Here is a 19,990-nt window from a genome sequence, read left to right on the forward strand (position 1 = left end):
TTCCATAATAAACTCCCTAACCACCCAAACCTTTTCCATTCCTGGCAATCCTCTGAGGCGCCTGAAAAGAAGATGGCCTCGTGGCCTTATATTGTAAAATGTTTTTAGAGTTCTACTACTGGGTAGTTTCTCTACATCCTGTATCATATCATTATGTCATTATGATCAAATTTACTGGTTGCATTTTTTTATTCAGTTGTAAATATCAATAAATAAATAAAATAAAAAAAAAAAAAATTTGGGGTCAGTCCTCTTTTGCTGGCACGTTGGAGATAGAAGCTTTCTGATCGGGTGAGAGTTGAGGACATTATGGCCTATTCTCAAGCGAGTTAGAGCAGCTTCCTCGCTCCGGCCGCTGCGGTAGGATGTCGACCATGGTTTTTCTATTCTTTTGATTTATTTTAATTTACTCACTCAGATACCTTTCTTCGCACATGGCCTGGAGTATTTAAATGAGGTAATATTCTTTATATTTACTCCTATTGTCCAAAATATACTACAAGTAAAAACTTGTATGCTATTTTCTTCATAGTTTATCATTTTCCTCAAGCAGTGTTCCTTTTTGACATTAGATAAATTAATAGATAATACGGTTTTATAATAGTTATTAAGTATATCCCAGAATGAGATATCCTGAGGACGGGGGGAGAGGGGAGAGGAGGATGCCTCGAAACATCGGGAGAAAATATATGGGTCAAATAATAGAATAAACGAAATTTGTATTAGTGTAAGTTTTTTTATCACTGTAAATCTTCATATCTTTCTACAAAGAGAATAATTAAATTAATGAGCTAAATTTTCTCTTGTCCAATGCCTGTCACAGAATTCAATACAAATTTGTATTATCCACATGAGATAATAATAATAATTTTCCTAAGGTTTACGTTTTAAATTTGATATAATACTCCTCGTTTATAAAACTACAAATAATAAAAGATTTTAACAAACTTGAAAAGGCTGTCCGAGCAATCTATTTGGTTATAAAAGGAGAACCAATAGGGGTAACTAAATAGAAAGCTTTTACCTTGGAAGAATGGAAGCACAGATCAAAGAAAAACTTACTGATAGTTATAGGGAATGTTGGAAAAGTAAGGAGTCCAAACTTGCAGTGCACATCTACCTTCTTAGCGGCCTTGCATCAATAAACCACACTCAGTAAAACACTTTTTACAAGAAAGCTTCAGCTTCTAAAAAAAAAAAAAAAAAAAATAGGACTTGCAAAGACTTCTAAGGGAATACCGCTCGATGAAGAGCAATTCTTAACTGAGACCAATCAATATCTTGAAGAGTTCAAACTGTTCTTACATAGTCTAAATAATTCTTAGGCGTCAATGATCCTTTAGAGGCTAAACACAAAATATATATACAGGACGATAGAACATTAATTTCAAATAGTATATGATATAATATAATGTTATGCAATAAACCTAAAGTATATAATGTCATACAATAAAATTAAATACTACTCATCTTGATAAACCCTAGTAAGGAACTAGATCTCGCAGTAAATGCCAATAAAACAAAATATATGGTTAGCAGTAGAAACAGATAGCAATCTCATTGATATGAGGAAATAAATTTGAACAGGTAAATAAGTTTAAGTATTTAGGTTTTATGGTAACGGGAAAAGGGGAAATTTTTAAGAAAATAAATGCGAGCTTAAAGGTGGGAAGTGCTTGTTATTTTTCAATTTCTAAATTCCTTGGCTTAAGCATTCTGTCCAAAAACTTAAAAGTTAGAATTTATAAAACTATTATCCTTCCCTCTGTTAAGAATGCAAAACGTGGCCTCTTACACTAAGGGAATGACAGCGCCTTAAGGTTTCAAAAAATAAAGTATTACGTAAAATATTCAGACCGAAAAAGGATGAGTTAACCGGAGAATTTAGAAGGCTATACATTGCTGAATTGAAGGAACTGCATCCGATAAATATAATATAGGTTATAGCATTACGGTGAACATGATGGGTATGTAAGGTTATGGGACTTAGTAACGAATGGATCCCTAAAATTATAATAAACACTAAACTGACGGGTAAACGTCCGAGGGGTAGGCCGAAACGTAGATGGGGTATTACGTTATGAATTATTTAGAAGATTATAGGGGTTAGGACAGATGTATGTAGAGAACGATTGGTGGTATCAGCATCCAACTTCAGGCCCGACCATCTTCTCATCACTCAAATCTTACTGAATATTTATTTAATTTAGTTTAAATTAGATTCCTGGCCCGTTTCCAACTATAAGTAATACATATCACATTGCAAAGGAGAGTTGAATGTGTCGATTACATTATTTCCAAAAAAATATAAGTAAGTTGATTACTATTTAAAATGAATTTGGAAACTTTAATTTAAATATTCCATGATTTCCTTGATCTTAAACTGAATTAAAAAAAAAAAAATATATATATACATATGAATCTTTGAAAATGAGAAGAATTAAAGATCTATTGTTTTAAGAACTTTCAGGTATAAAAAGGCATCTATGTACATATTTCATGGACACTAAATACATTTCTTTTTTTTTTAAAAAAATGTTTCTAATTGTTTTTATGAATTATAAATTCTAACTTCCCCACCTTTTTGTCCCTTTCATTTGAATTACCCTTTTATGAGGATTTAAGCTCCTAAAAAAAAACAACCGTTTTTCCATAAACAATTTTGCTTGAAGTATTCGGTATGCGCGGAATTCAAGAGTTAGGGTATTTAGAAAAATAGATTTGCCAAATATTATTATGATGTAAATCGACCTTCACAGAATCAATTTAGAAAAAAAAAATATTGCTTTTCTAAAGTTATAGAAATAATATAAGGAGAAGTTGGTTAGTGGTGGGATTAATGTAGAACACAAATAAGTAAAAACATATTTATTAGTGCCGACGTTTTGGCCAGAATTTCTAGCCTTCATCTGGGCTGCATGGAAGAGAAGGAAAATCCAAGTGTCCATCCAATAAATAAATAAGTTTTTACTTATTTTGGTTCTTCACTGACCGCACCCCTATATTTATTGCCCACGGTCATCAAGCTTCTCTTCATTATAGAATTAATATTGATATTTTCATTATACTCGTTATAAATGTTTAAAAAATTAAAAATATATTAATAGTATTTTATGGATGTGGTTATTCTTATTATATTATTTAATGTGAACTGGGAAAAATAACTTTTAACGCCAGGGGTGGAAAGGGAGGGGATGTGGAGGGAAAAGAGGGAAAGAGTAGGGAATTAGAGAGGTGAGGGTTGGCAGGGGCAGCGAGGGGCAGTCGATGGGAGCGCGGGCGCCATGAACTGCCGGAGCCGCCGCTAGCATGTCTCCGCTCCTCTTGTTGGCGGCTCTACCGCTCGTCTCGGCCTTCCTTCTCGAGGGATCGTCCACGTCTTACGCGCAGTTCAGGAAGTGGAATCCCGGCCTCAATGGCTCTCTCGAGCTCGAGTTCAAGACCGAGCAGCCCAACGGCCTACTGCTTTACACCGATGACGGTGGCACTTACGACTTCTTCGAGGTCAAGTTGGTCGAAGGAGCCCTACGGCTGAGGTACAACTTGGGTGGTGGGGCTCAGATCCTCACCGTCGGCCGCGACCTCGCCGACGGTCACTGGCACAAGGTCCAGGTCAAGCGGGACGGCGAGAAGACGTCGCTAACCGTCGATGGAGAGACGCAAGTCAAGTCTTCAAGAGGTAAAGAGTTCTTTTTCGGAAGGCTGTCATCTAACTCTGACGTGTACGTCGGGGGCATGCCGTCCTGGTATAACACCAAGCTCACGCTTTTGGCTTTGCCAAGCGTCATCTTCGAGCCCAGATTTGGAGGGGCTGTGAGGAATCTAGTGTATTCGGATGACGAATCTCCACTTCCTAGGCGGCAGGAGATCCGGATGAAGGACCACAAGGTAAATCCTAACATATATAAAATGCATGGTTTTAATTTTCCCAAAAATCCTGTACTGACCGCGGTCTTTGAAGCATGTCTGCATGATTTTACCCTTTTATCTGTATTGTAATGACGTATTTTTTTTAGAATGTGCACTTTTTTGTGACTAGAGCATGTGCATGAGGGTGCATGGCGGTGGTTTATTTTTTTCTCTTTAAAAAGGATTTATTTTATTGTGTGCCTAAAATGAAATAAACTGTTTTGTTTACAATGAACTAAAAGAAATCAGCACTAGCGCCTCGTTTCAAGCAACAAGAGATGGTGTATTGGAGTAAATATATAGTTTACACAAATAAATAATTCTAAGCCATTATACAAAAAAAAATTATCTTAAGTCAATTATTTATAGAGTGGTAAATAACATAATTTCAGATATTTTCCAAATTTATAAGGTTATTATTTGTTCTCTAGAAACGGGTGGTTATTTTTTTTTTAGTGTTAAATTAATTTATATGTGTGCAAGGCTATGGAATAAATATCTAGTAAATTACTTGGGGATTTATATTCTATTTTTTAAATTGTTAAAATCACAAAGTACTGTAAAATGAAGAAATATTTCCTTTGGTGTTTGTTATGTGAGCGACTAATTTAATAAAAATATTATTTAATTTTGAGTAATGAGTACTTACAGACTTTATAATCATTGCTCTTGAGTATGGTAAATTGTATTATTTCAATTAGAGTAAAAAAAAATATGAATAATCAGGTAATATACCTTACTATGTTACATTCATAACTAAATTAGGATAATAAAAAAAGATATATTCAAATGAATAAGAATACATTATATAAAATTAAAAAAAAAATCTTTTCAAAATACAACTCCCAACGGTTTTTTTCTTCCCATATTAATTATTGTCCAAAGCTAAAAGGCTTTTGTTTGTTCCGAAGGAATGGATATTTACTTTTGGGTGGTAAATTAAGGTATAGTTTATATGAATAAATTAATTAATAATATCTACGGGTTTATTATTTTATTTGTACTCAATGTTAGGAAAAATAACTAAGAACTAAGTACTACAGAAGATAAAATGTTCACTTTGGTGGTTAACATGAGAGACTAGTTTGTTAAAGAGATGATTTAATTGTTAAGTATATTCCAGGGATATAGAATAACAAAATAAATAGTTATAACCTTAATTTACTTAATATGTAAATAATAACTAATTGAAAATTAAATTTTTTATTATGTTTAAAGTAATTTATGAATTACTATATTTATAATTGATTTTTGATTATAGATGTATGAATTATCTTTAACATATTTAAAGATAATATATAATGCCAAATTTAATTTTTTCAATTTCAATATATGTTATTCTATGTAAAAAACATATATAGAGTCAGTTTTTTTTTTTTTTTTTTTAAAATAAAGGATCCAGAATTCAATTTAAATGACTAAAAATAATAATAATGTATAATTAATTAAAATGAGATAAAGAATAAACAGGAAAATGCTTTCAAAATATACATAGGGTTCTTTTATTTACATATACATAAACTAATAATTTGAGTTGGAAAATATAAGTTTACAATAATGTAAAAAAAATACATCTACGTATTTATTTTTTTCGATTTTCTCCTAATGTTTTCAAATCTATTGTTTAAAACTATATATTAAACATTTATTTATTGTATTTGCTTTTAATAAATAACCTGTAATGATTAAAATAAATCTTTTATATCTGTTAAAAAATAGAATTGTTAAAAAAATAAAGAAATAAATCAGTGATTAAGTCAGTTTACTGGAGACGAGATGGCGAATAGCAGCGAATAAATCTTCAACGCTACATCTATTATCCGACTACAGTCTCCACTAATTTTCCGTTTGATAAATCATCCGATTTTGTACTAATACAGAGGCAAAATAATTAATTTAATCTCATAATGTGTTGTTTTCATTATATTTATCAAATAATTATAAAGGATTAACATTTGAAAAAGATTAATCCCATTCAAATAATTTTTAAAAAGGATAGGTTTGTTAGAAAAAATATTCGAATAAATAACTCCACCAAAATTAATAAAAACTTATAAAAAAATATTTTCCATCAAAATTATTAATAATAATAATAAAGAAAATCTGAAAAATGAAAAAAACAAAATTTAAAATTTTTAAATATTATAAAATATTCATATTAATGTCCACTATATAATTTAAAACTAATAAAACTTTGGTATCTAATTTAGAATTCATGTAATTTTTATTAAGTTTTTAGTTTAGTAATAACATTAATTCGGTGAACACACCAAAGGCTCCCTTCAATAAATTATCCGATTTTGTACCAATACTGATACAAAATAATTAATTTAATCCTATAATGTGTTGTTTTCATTATATTTATCAAATAATAATAATGGATTAATATTTGAAAATGATTAATTCAAATAAAATAATATTTAACAAGGATAGATTTGTTGAAAAATGTACAAGTCCTGTAATAATAAGTGTGAGGGAATGTATTAGAAAAAGAAAAGTATTTTTGCAATTATTAATAATAATAAAAATTGTTGTACAGGAAAAAAATCTGAAATAAACTGAAAAAAAAGAAAAAACAACATATTTAATAAATATTTAGGATTTTGAAATATTATAAAATATAATATAATTAAAGAAGTTAGTGTCCACCATATAATATAAAACTAATGACACTTTGTAAACTTATTTTAAGTTTATGTAATTTACTTTATTTATTTATCCTATAATAATAATAGATTAAGATTTGAGAACGACTGATTCAATTAAAATAATATTTAACAAGGATAGATTAGTTGAAAATTGTAACAATACATAACTCCCTAAAAATTTAATGTTTAAAATAAATTGATAATCTCTAATATTTCAAGTCCTGTAATAATGAGTGTGAAGGAATGTATTAGAAAAAGAAAAATATGTTTTCAATTAATAATAATAATAAAAAAAAATTTTTTTGTACAGGAAGGAATCTAAAAAATAAATAAAAACACACACAAAAAACTTGTTCAAGAAACATTTAGGATTTTGAAATATTATAAAATCCAATATGAATTAATAAGTTAGTGTCCACCATATAATACAAAACTAATGAAAATTCGTTATCTAATTTAGAGTTTATGTAATTTACTTTTACTTTGTTTTTAATTAAGTAATAACCTCCATTTGGTGGACATACCCAACGCTACATCTATTATCCCGCCGGTCCCTACTAATATACCCTTTGATAAATTATCCGATTTTGTACCAATACAGAGACAAAATAATTAATTTAATCCCATAATTTGTTAGTTTCATTATATTTATCCAAAAATAATAAAGGATTAGCATCTGAAAACGTTTAATTCAATTAAAATAATAATTAAAAAGGATGGGCTTTTTCAAAAAATGCAACAATAAATCACCCAAAATGAATAAAAACATGTTTAAAATTGATTCATATCGTGGGTGTAAGGGATTGTATTAGAAAAATAAAAATATTTTTCATCATAATTATTAATAATAATAAAAAAATTGTGGAGGAAAAAAAACTGCAAAATGAATAAAAAAGCCATTCAATAAAAATTTAATGTTTTAAAATATTATAAACTATGTTTTGATTGCATAAGTCAATTTTCACCATATAATATAAAACTAATGAAAATGTCTTACCTAATTTAGAGTTTATGTAATTTATATTGAATTTAGTTTTTAATTTAATAATAACCTCTATTCAGTGAACAGACCCTGCAATAAATCTATTAACCGGCTGGTCCCTACTTTTAATTTGTTTGATAAATTATCCCATCGTGTACAGAGTATTGACCAAATAATTAATTTAATCCCATCGGGATTAGTTTTCTTTATATTTATCTAATAATAATACTGGAATTATACATATAACTCATTATTTCAAATTGTATTGTATGTATCATGGATGGCTTTGTCTAAAAATGTTGTTATAAATAATTTTTAAAAAACAAAAAATGAAAAATTGTTTAAAATAAATTCATATACCACAAGTTTTGTAAAAATGGTAATTACAGATTTTAGAAAAAAAACAAAAATAAAAATATCACGTACCACTGTTTTTAATATTTAAAATAAAATATAAAAAAAAAAAGTACAATATGAATAAAAAGTAATAAAATTATTCAATAAACATTTACAAATTTGAAATATAATACATAAAATATGAATTAATAACATAAATGTATGCTCATTAAGTAATATAAAACTAATGGGTAAACTAAAATAAAAAAACAACATAAAAGTATATTAGACATATCCTTCAAGATTTTGGAGTCCAAACGTCTAAAATTTATTTTAAAAAATCTTAAACGAAAATGTTTCTGCAGACCCCCCCCCCCCCCCCAATGGTCTTCTCATTTTATTAAATCAACACGTTATTTTTTTAAATTATAAAAATATCCATAAAGTTTATTCCTGGGGGATCTCTTTTTTTTTCGAAAAATAAACTCTTAAGTAATGGCAATTTGTAGGATGTTTATGTTTGTATTCAATTAACTTTGACCCAGAGCAAATAACAAAACAACGGAATTTCTTTAATTACCGTATAAATTCAGGAATATATAGTTCTTCCCAATTTTACATTTTTTTTTTCAAAAATAAAAACCTGGAGGGTCAATTTTTGTTTTTTTATATTATTTATTAAATTAACTTATTTCAGAGTTGACTCAACCCCGTGACAATCACCTGTTCATTCCAATTCATCATAAAGTGTGATTATTTTATTGACTAATCATCTAAAGTAGATATATACAATAATATATAATACATAGATATATTCTAAAGTAGATATAAAAAATATACATAAAATAAATTTCTTAAGAAAAATTAAGTCCACTGGTACAAGGAATTGAGGTTGCCGCAGGGATTACGTAAATTTATTAATTAATGATAGGAATGAAAAGGGGCTGGGTGAGAGATACCTTTGAGTAACATCTTGAAAGTCTCTGAACCCTCAGAAGAGATGGTGGTGATAAAGTGTGTCTCCCTTATGACTGACTAGTCTTCATCTGATGAATGCTGATAATGCATCTAAGTAAAAAAAAAAAATTAAAATTGTTTTTATAATATAATGTAAGGATTGATTTGATCTTAAATATGTTTCAGTAGAAATTCCTTATAATAGGAGCACAGAAACCCCCCAAAAAAATTCTGCCCTTTTCTGATTGTATTCGGACTTCAACCAATGTATTGTCACGTTGTAGTACTCATTGGGCCCATAATTTAATGCTGTGTCTTTCGTTTGGACGCATAGTTCAATGTGTTCTTTAATTTGGTATACTATATTTTTTTCACTAGCATACCGTTTTATAGCAGACTTTATAGAAGAGAAACCGAAAGAAATAATTAAAAATTCAATTTCGTTACTTCATGGAACTAATTAGGGGCTTTAGCATGTTAAGATCACCAGAATTCGTTTTAGTATTATGTTTGGATTCATATGTAGTACTATACATCAATTTTGGAAAAACAATTTAAAAAGAAATTAGTTTGTTGGTCTAGGGTTTTGCCATATAACTGAACTGAACTAATTAGTTACGATACTTATTAGACGTGTATAATAATGTAGAATGCAATAGTGTTTAATTACATATACGATAACTGTTTTGCTATGATACGCCGTCCAGGATTTATAGGCGAAATAGAAACCTAATTCCTTACTCCATTAAATTATTTAGCAATGCGCTACTGTTTTAATACAGTCAGAAATACGTTTCGATTTTCATTTCGGGTTCTTAAGTAGTAACGTACGTATTGGTATCTGGTGGGGGTACAAGTCCTGAAAGTGGCCCTTCTGGTCCTTTTTGGACCGAAACGTTGGAGAGTTTTTGAAAATGAATGTTGGAAGTATATTTGGATCAAATGTGTTTGTGTTAATAACAAAATAAACCACTCTCAAATAATCATTATAATAAATCATTAATTTCATATAGTCTATTATCAAATAAATTTTTACAGCACCTTTAAAAATATTATTTATAAGCTATTTAGATGAAGTATTTTTAATACTGTTTGTAGTCTTTATACTTAATGCAAATTAAATTATGGTTGTATATATAATTTAAAAAAAAGAAGAATAGTAATGATCCTGACGATTCGTGAGCTGAGAACGTTTTAAAACAAGAGGGCTTTAATATCGGTATGACTTTAATCTATGTAAAACTGTTGATCCAACTCGAGATTGCGTTATTTTGTCAGGAAATTAGGTTATTTCCGGAGAAAGATTCAGTGAGGTGATTCGGTGTCGAACCATCAAGCAGATAACAGTAAACGAACCGAGAATGGAAAAAGAAATTGCGTAGAATGTTCTAAGAAGGAACAAGGGAAAGGAATTCTGATAAGGCCGGCAATTGTGTTTAAAGAACAATGTTCATCTCAAAGCAGGCATTCAATTTATTTTTTTAATCTTCACTTCTTATATCTCGATAATTCAATACTTGATCGAATCCTATTCTACATTAATATATTAAAGTATGTGAGTGTGCTTTATTTAATTTTTTATTTATTCAGAAATATAAATCCAATATGGTCCGACCGGATGACAACATTTATCGGTCCGTACCAAAATAACGTACAGAAATGATAAAATGAAATATGAGTTAGTTACTCTTTTGACTATTAGGGCGCTGTGAGGGCTGCTACAATTTATAAGATAGAAGATAGGACAGTACAATATGAATTAATTACTATTGATAAAACCAATAATTCAATTAACAATAATAACAAAATACAGCTAAATAAGAAATACCAAAATGGAAGTAAAGTAAAATGAAAAATAAAGTAATAAAAGAACTTAAGAAGTGGATAATAATCAGATAATGAATTCATAATAAGTACGGAGTGAGCTTGATTAAAAATAAGAATGCAATATAAAGTGTAAAAAAAGGATAATATATGTAATAAATATTATATTATACACCATATTATATACAATAATAACATGTCATCTATATTTTTAATGATATTATATTTTAAACAACAATAAATTATTACAAAATTTATTCTGATTATTCTAATTGAAGATCAATTTTACACAAGAATAATAATTTTAATTATGAAAAACTTAAAAAGAGAAAATTTTAATATTTCAATTATAATGTAAATAATTTAACATTTTAGCGTGCATCCATCTGTCTATTGCGGGTACTGTTCAACTATATACTCTATATCTATATCTATGTATATACCTACCCTATAACAATTTCGGAGTTATGCCAATAGAAAATTTATGATTATTAATGATTAGTTAAGCTGACCGTGGATTATATATAAGAAGTGGTTGGGGTGCGGTCAGTGAAGAACACAACTAAGTAAAAGCTTCTTTACTAGTGCCAACATTTCGGCCAGAATTTCAGGCCTTCATCAGGGTTAAGAACAAAAAAATATATAGGAATCATAATGAATAGAAGGAAATACAGAATAACAAGAAACCCAAGAAGAAATCAGATAATATGAATATATAAGTAGTATTGAAGAAAATGCATACTATAATGTAATGAAAATGTTTGAGTATATAGTATTATTGAAATTAAGAAGAAAAAAATATAGAACTGAAAATCAACTAAATACATGAACAAATTGGAAATTATTAAAAACTTAAAAAGTAATGTAAAATATATAAATAAAACATATTTCACCTGATTTCCTTCCAACCAACTGTCATTTTTACAAAGGATTTGATGCATTTCTTATAAAATAAGATTATACAAAATGAAAAAGAGGTAAAATTCTCGTTGTTTATAAATTTAAAGCAAAAAAGTTTCTTCAAACAAGGGATATAAAACTTGTAAGGCATTGGGAGAAATTTAAGCAAATGGAAGTTATATCAAATAAAAAAAAAAAAATCATTTAAGTTTGCTTTTCTTTCATTTGCCTCATACCCGAGCAACAGAAATTTCGAAAGTTCTAAAAAAGTATTTGGGGGTTTGTTTGGATTTCAACTTCTGCAACATTCTGAATTGTCCTATTGATTCATTTTTCTTCGGGCCGAATATTCTTGGCAAAACTTGATTTCCAAAGAAAAAAAATATTCCTCTATAGCATTAGTGGCCCAGTTTCATGGCAGATAGTAGTTGTGGGTATTGGGGATATGAGGGAATGAGAACAGATAGTAGTTGTGGGTATTGGGGATATGAGGGAATGAGAAGCTGACAAAAATATTTTTGGGGAAATTGAGTATTAGAATATTTTTCGAAATGTGTAAATAAACATTTCACAATACATTATAGTTATAGTTATTATATTATACACACAGTTAGTCTCCATGAGAATTCACCGAAATTGATTCAGTCTTTCTATATATGTAAATAAAACGAGTGCTGGTTTTTCTCGAAATTCTTTGCCTAATTATTTTTTATGAACTTAATTAAAAAAATCAAAATTATTTCTTGGAGCTAAATGGCAATATTATTGAAACAGTTAATTGAGTGAAATATTTAAATTATTGAAGAATTTAACTTAATTATATACATATATAAATTGTAAAATTTATATTAAAAAAATTGAATAAATATTTATTTATTTTCTGCCGACGTTTCGATTTAGGTTGTAGGTCTCCATCAGGGCTGCTAGAGAGCAGTGTAAACAGGCCACCCTCAAATGACAGTTAAATAATTAAATTTTGAAGAAAAATTCAATTACTTAACTGCTTTTTGAGGGGTTCCCGTTTACGTTCCTTCCTAAAAGCCCTGATAAAAAAGATCTACAACCTAGATAGAAATGTCGGCTAAAAATAAATAAATGTCTATTATAAATATTTTTCATTCTCCTCGCTCTCATAACCATCTTCAAATTAATAATTTTTACTTATTCTAAATCAAAATAAAAAAAATAGTGTGTGAAAATGTTTATATTGAGTGTTCATCCCCCATGCATTAATAATAATGGTTCTTAATAGCTTTAGTTACGTAAGAAAAGTAAGGCTACCACGGAGAGCGGGTTTCACGCTGTTTTCCAATTTTATGTGCTTTTTAAATATTGCTGGATATAACTATCTTAAATGTTTCCGTTTTAAGTATCAACCAGCCTCATTAAATGGGTACCCTTAATAGGGTAGAAATCTGCCGATCGAGCGTAATTTTGACTAAATCACCTAATTGTGCAACCGTAGATCTAGTAAGATTACTTCCTTACAAAGTACTGCTCGCCTTGGTGGTAGCGGTACTATTTAATTTATAACTATCTACAGGACCATTACGATGCAAAAAAACAAGATTGGAAATTTTGGAAAAATGAAAAGAGAGGAAATTGAATTTAGAAATATTTAAAAAACTATATCTATAATGTTTATAACAATTTTCAATGCTTATATTTGCTTACGACCTGTTGAGGAACGTAAATATTCAACGTGAAAGAACGGCACATCCAGGCGGAATTCCTGCATTAGGGTTCCAGGAATGCTGGAAAACATTTTCTGTATTAATATTTGTTTCACGGAAAACATTTTCACTGAAAATATTTTGGATGATAAATTTAATATATAAAAACAGCTTATAAATAAATACAGAAAAAACGTCAACGAAAAAAACAAAGGAGACTTTTGAAAAAAATAAATATTTTTATGTTTGATAGTTGAATTTGAAAAGCACTTTTTTTTTGTTGGTGAAATATGTAATTTCGATAAAATTTATTTTTTAATATTATTTATATAAAATTTAAATTAAAAAAATTCGGCCTGGGGCGTTGACTTTTTTCATCGAGTGGCGGTCCCACAAAATGAAAAACATTGACCTCCAACCATGGTTAGACAGTATAGGATTCCAATGGGGGTCTTAGCCGAAAAAAAATAATAATAGCTACATTAAATGCAAAACATGACGTTCGTAAGTACTAAAAGACTTGACTTCTTTAATTGCTGGTTCAATTTGAATAGTTACAACTCTTCAGGAATTGGTATTGAGTTATATTATACAGCGCCGAAGGGTACTAAATCCGTTAATCCTTTCGATGTAATTACGCTTTTGCAAGAACCAGAATGAAGCTAGAAATAAAAAAGTAAAGTAATTTACTGAGAGCAAAGTGTAATACCCTCTAATTAGCAGTTGCTCCATCTTTTATAATTTTGTAGAATATTTTCTTAATTAGCAAACAAAGGGGCATTGTCTGCAGGGTCCTGTTATAACTTTTGATTTTATAAGCTTATGAATATTTCCCTTTCAAGGAATAAATAAGTTTTTAAAATGGGCGTTGTTCTGATCTCGTTTTAAATAATTAATGGATTGGACTTTTGTATAAAATATAATAATATTTCATATAACCCTCTTAAAATGCCAAGAGGCAATCAAAGGAATTAAAACAACCAGATATACATATAACTGCTATATATATATATTCAATAACTTATTTCGTCAGGGGGGTACGAAACAAAAAATTTCATATCACAAATAAACCTAAGTTACATAAATGAATTATTCTGTCGTCCTTAGTATTCAGTACAAGGAAAATATCGAATATGTTTAGCGAGCTGTGAAATTCTTGAAAGAGCAAAACCATTGAGAAACGTAAAAGGCAGTAATGGTGAACTGCTAATAGAACTTAAAAATATTGGAAAGATGGCGTAAGCACTAGATCACTTCGCTACTGAAGGAGCAATTGTAACAAGAACAAAAGGAACTGATATATCATGAAGTCAGTGCATTAGACTCCACTTGGTTCACCAATAATCACGCTGTATTCTCAATCTTTAGGGAATACAGCGTAATTAATCTAATCCACAAAAACAGGTACTGAAATATAATATACTAATTACAGCCTAATTAGTCTTTTGTCCGTGGCTTACAAAACGTACATGCACATTCTGGAAAAAAGGTTATGGCGCATTGTGGAGGAACAACTGGAAGAGGAACAGTCAGGATCTGCCGTGGGGGCAAACTTAGACCATATCTTTGTTCATAGGAACATATTAGGAAAAGCGTGGCAGGAACACGTACCTGTACATTCTTTAACCTTCAGGCTGTCTTCGATTGGGTTATAATATGGGATGCTCTGGCTGCAAAAAATGATTATTAAATGGAACATGAGGAAAATACGCAGTAATTCTCTCTTGTATGTACATTTTTCTCATTTTTGATACAATAGATAAACTGCAGCAAGCTCTATTGGAATATCAGAAGGAACTTAAGCGAAAAGGGATGCAGATAACTGCAAGAGTACTAGTCCTTTCCCCAGATGAGGAGATGGCAGTGAAGGTGGACTGTAACGGTGAGGTTCTCAAGAACTTCAATTACTGCGGGACCAACATAAGTAGAGAGGGAAAAATAGATTGGGAAATAGCAAAAGGGATTTCTAGACCTAACCAAATCTATTATAGCATAATAAACACCATCGGTGTCCATCGAGATGTGCGTCACGAAAACAAGCTCCATATTTACAAATCAGTGTATCTCCCTACTCTTACCTACGGGAGTGAGAGCTGGGTCATTCTTGACAGCCAGATAAGTAGAAACACAGGAGCTGAAAAGAAATTCCAACGCAGAATTGTAGGAAAAACTTTCTTTATTCTTGCGCTAGAAAAAGACAGCTTAAGTGGTTCTGTCATGTTTGGCGAATGAGAGAGGATCGGGAAAAAAGAAAAACGATGGAATAGCCATATTATAATCTATAACTTCCTGATCTAGTTGGCTTTGAGTGAAAAGTGACACTCATATTGCGGTTAATGTATCGATCAAATGTTTTATCCTTGTTGTGATGTATAGTTTAAAAGGAAGTTTTGATTTGTATTATTCTACCTTCCTTGTATTCTAAGTTTCCTTAACTTTTTCATCAAGGTTAAATCATCCGACTCACTGGCAAGAGGCCATGTGGAATGCCTAGAGTTTTGGATCAAGAGTACATTCAAAGGGTTGGAGAAAAGTTACTCCAGCAGATAAAGCAACTATGCAAGGACTTTGACGCTTATAAGCATTAGGTCGATGACCCTCTAGGCTAGAAAAGGGCAAAAGGAGGAAGATAAGAAGAAGATATTATGTATATATTTAGCTAATCAAATTTACTTAGTCATGTATCTGCTCATCACGTGAATGAAACAGCCACATATATTCCAAGTATTTTGTGAGTGAAACCTAGGGGAAGAGCTAGTAATATATATAATTTATACTATTATGGTTACTATATTTATTAAAAAATAAAAATAATAAAATTTACTTTCGCACGTTAAAATATTGGTAATTATTTAACCTATAGAAGTCATTAAAACATTAAAGAATTACATAATTTGTTTTAGTAAAGTAAGAATTTTAAATGAAATATAACAGTTCAACGAAATTTTAAATAGTTTAAAACACTGTGGCATTCCTGCTATTCACGGGCGGAAGGTCGGAGTCCTAGAGGGAGAATGGGAAGAATCCCATCTTTGTTGAGCAAGAAACTGAATTAATTTAGTTGCAATAACTGTTGGAACATTATTTCATCGCTGGAGATCGTGAAGAACTTTATAAGTTGGGTTATAGAAAAAGTGAACCGTCAATATTAATGCAAATGATAATTGTAGTTAAAAATTAAGACAGAGAAATAGAAAAAAATACATGTGAATTTATAAAAATGTTGTATTTTCTCATCGTCAGCAAAGGATATTATGTCCTATTTTTACCAATTTAATAATTAGACATTTTAAAGCATTGATACTGGTAAAATTTGGTTTGATTTTAATTTCCTTTACTTATTTTTAAATTTTACTTGTTTCCTTGTCTCCTTATAATTACATATACATCATTTATATCTTATGATATTTATAATTAGTCTAAATTGAATTAAAGTAATCTTAAAAAATATCTTCGATCTATATTTTCTTTGTATGCAGGCTTCTGTGCGGTTGAAACAGGAACGCCATATTTAAATGATAATTTTGTTCTGGAATAAATGCAGCAATTTTCTGGTGTTGAGTTAAATAACTCAATTCCTGTGTAGAACCATTGATGAATGATAATATCGATAATTACCCGGTATGTAGTTCAAAGGAAGATACCCCTCACTTCTTGGGAACCTGTCACAAGTATAGTGAAATTAGAGTTCAATATTTTGGGCAGCAGACCTGTTCTCTAGAACAGTTACTTAGTTTATTGAAAGGCTCTAAGTGGAGAGCTCTTAGCACTATATACGACGGGCTACACTGCAAAGAGACTAGAGTTGTGATAGACCACAGTTTGATATAATTATCTTATTTAAACACAAATACCATATTGTTCTTTTAAATTATTGACTTTCAAAGCATTGTTTTTAAAGCATATAACTTATTTTTTAAATATAATCTAAACACTTTCATGAGACTGATTAATATTGTTTAAATAAATACAATTTTATCCATTTTAGTCTCAAAACATTTTTATTCTATAAGTCCGTCTATCAACAATCACAACTGATTGTTGTAATAAATTAATAAAAACAAAGGTAACTGTGATTAATAAGTTTTATTTTAATGTGAAAATAGACTAATTAGGATTTGTTAGATTGACCTGGGCAGAATAGCCTGCCTATATGAAGTTATTTTTCTAAATAATTTAGTTCTAAAATTGTATTAATTTTGTCCCTGAGGTTGGCCAGAAAAGAATGGAATAAAAATGTTTTGAGACTAAAATGGATAAAATTTTATTTATTTAAACATTATCTTTTAAAATTTTGATAAATAATTGACCGTATTATTTCAAATTATGAAGAAGATGGTCAGGGGTGCAGTCAAAGGAAACTAAAAATAGTCAACAACTATTTATTTGCCTAGGTTTTGCTCCAATTTGTAGAACTTCATCAGAGTTGTTCCATTTTGTTGGAAAAGTTTCGAAAGCTCTATTACGTGACTGAGCGATAGTGTTTGCAGAGTAAATAGAATAATTCTTGAAATTGAAATTAATTAAGCATGATAAAATATAAATGTAATTAACAAGGAAAACAGGAAACCGATATATATATATATATATATATATATAATTGTTTCCGCTGTCGAGCCAGTATACAAAGCTCATTATCCGAGAGCATTTTTTTCTCTGACAGTAACAGCGATTCTGGAGGAAGAGGGGTTCTGTTGAAAAGAGCGATGAAAAACAAGAAAAACTCGGTTGTTTTTCCTCCGCCGACATGTATTATTCTAGTTTTACTAAAACATGAGTTTGTTTTTTATCTTTATACATTTTTTTCTTTCCCACCGAGGGTGACAATCCCACATCAAATCGGCAGTGCCTGAATACATCCAGTGCAATGTTAGTATCTGTAACAACTGACCCGAAATTCGTTCTTCTTTATTTTTTTAGCAGGAAACTTTTTGTTTTATTCAGAACTAATATTTAAAAAAAATCAATGTATAGATAACAATAAATGAACGATGAAAAATCTTGGGGTATTTTTCTTTCTATAATATTTAAAGAAAAATAAATAACGTAATTGAAATTATATTTAAAATTATGTACAAAAAATTAAACCAAGTTGATATATTACAAAAATTGTAAAAGGAAAAACCCGATTGTTAAGGACAGTAATGCTAACATAATATCTATTAAGATAAATTAAAGCAATATATGTGATAAGAAATGAAAATGAAATTTGTACTGTTTGTCCAACCGACTGACATATCGAAGTGTAATAAAAGATTTTGTGGAAGTTAAACAAAATTGATGTTCGTTTTTAGTACCTCGAGAAACCCTTACATAAGAATTTTCGAAAAAATCAGAAAATAAATTTTTTTACTCCAACATTATTGCTCTAATCGGCCTTTGATTTCTTTTGAAAAACTTAAAAAAATAGAAATAACTTCAACAATCTCTAACAAACTTGGCAGAGTTTTAAAATAAAACATTTGGAAACTTTCTCCCTGTTTGAAAACCATATTTCGCCCTTATCAGTGCAATAAATCGATATTTTATTTAATCAAACTTAAATTTTGTCAGTTTAGGCTAAAATAGAAATCAACGTAGGAATTGGATAAAATGCAGAGGACTTATGAACAATAGTCACTGGAAGAAAATAATTATATATCTTTTAATTTCCAAATCACAAAAAAAAAAAAATTGACCTACTCTACCCCAAGCCACATTATGTTTTTATTTTTTTAATATATATAATGTAGCTTAATAGAATCAGTAATGTTGTTCTGTTATTCTTCAGAAAGGGAAGGATAGATTGGTGTAAAATAGCAGTGAAAAGAACGTATACTTTCTAAGCTAAAAACTAAAAACGTTTAATTTTGTTCATAACTTATTTTCTACCGAAAAATTCGAGAATTTAGTATTCTTCCCATGGCAGTGGGAACATTTTAAAAACAGCACGAAATCGGTGCAATAATTCAAATTTTTATTGTGGTTAGATTCGGCCATTCTCTTTTATATTTATTGATTTATGTTTCCTTTAATAGGTTACCTTTGAATCAGGAATGGCTTTTCGAGGAAACCATCAAACTCTCCCATGAATCATATGCTCTCATTATTCTATTGTAACTTGGGTTATAGCTAATAATATAAATCCTATCATATTTCTCGTGAAAGGCTACCGTCTTCAAAGTATTTTCAATTTCGAAACACCAGTCTTTTCTCGTACGGTCAATAACAGTGAATTAGTAATTCGAGAACTTCTTCGCGAGGTATTCTAGGAAATGAGGATGTATTCAGGTTGGTAGCAGGGTCGAATATATCAGGAAGATGGGCCACTGAGCAGAGAAAAATACTTCACTCTTTGGTCGCTACGAAACTGACAGGGTATTTGTCAAACTGAGGAGAGCGAGGGAGAAACATCAACGAGTCTCTCTGTTCATACAATACCTGATTCTTAATTCATCACTTTTAATTTCGGGATTTTTCTATGAAAGGTTTTCATTTATAAGAAAAATGAATTAAATATTTTATTATCTTGTTCCAGACAGGGAGTTTTATTAATAAAACAAAAATTATCCAAATTGTCACAACCCTCTTTCTTTTAACATATTACATGTTTTTCATTGGCGCAGCAAGCATCCAAAAATAAATATAGTTTTGATTTTTATAAGACAATGATTTTAAACAGACAAAATAATACTTTAAAAAATACTTGATTTAATTAATTTTTAAGTCAGAAATTTAAACTAAAAATATGCAGTGATTTATGTGAAATTAATTCATGATGA

At 29.5% G+C, this 19,990-nt stretch overlaps 1 protein-coding gene across 1 annotated transcript in view; it reads left to right on the plus strand.

The window, feature by feature from the left end:
- Positions 1-3,257: 3,257 nt before the first annotated feature.
- LOC106689690 (neurexin 1) overlaps positions 3,258-19,990 on the plus strand; it is a 48,226-nt gene continuing 31,493 nt past the window's right edge. The window contains exon 1 of the mRNA XM_014434807.3: positions 3,258-3,888. Coding sequence (XP_014290293.2) covers positions 3,310-3,888 — 579 coding nt within the window. The 5' untranslated portion in view covers positions 3,258-3,309. The remainder of the gene's footprint in view (positions 3,889-19,990) is intronic.

The sequence above is a fragment of the Halyomorpha halys genome, unplaced genomic scaffold, assembly GCF_000696795.3.
Source record: "Halyomorpha halys isolate HHAL.00 unplaced genomic scaffold, Hhal_1.1 Scaffold1427.1, whole genome shotgun sequence".
In the NCBI taxonomy this organism is placed as follows: domain Eukaryota; kingdom Metazoa; phylum Arthropoda; class Insecta; order Hemiptera; family Pentatomidae; genus Halyomorpha; species Halyomorpha halys.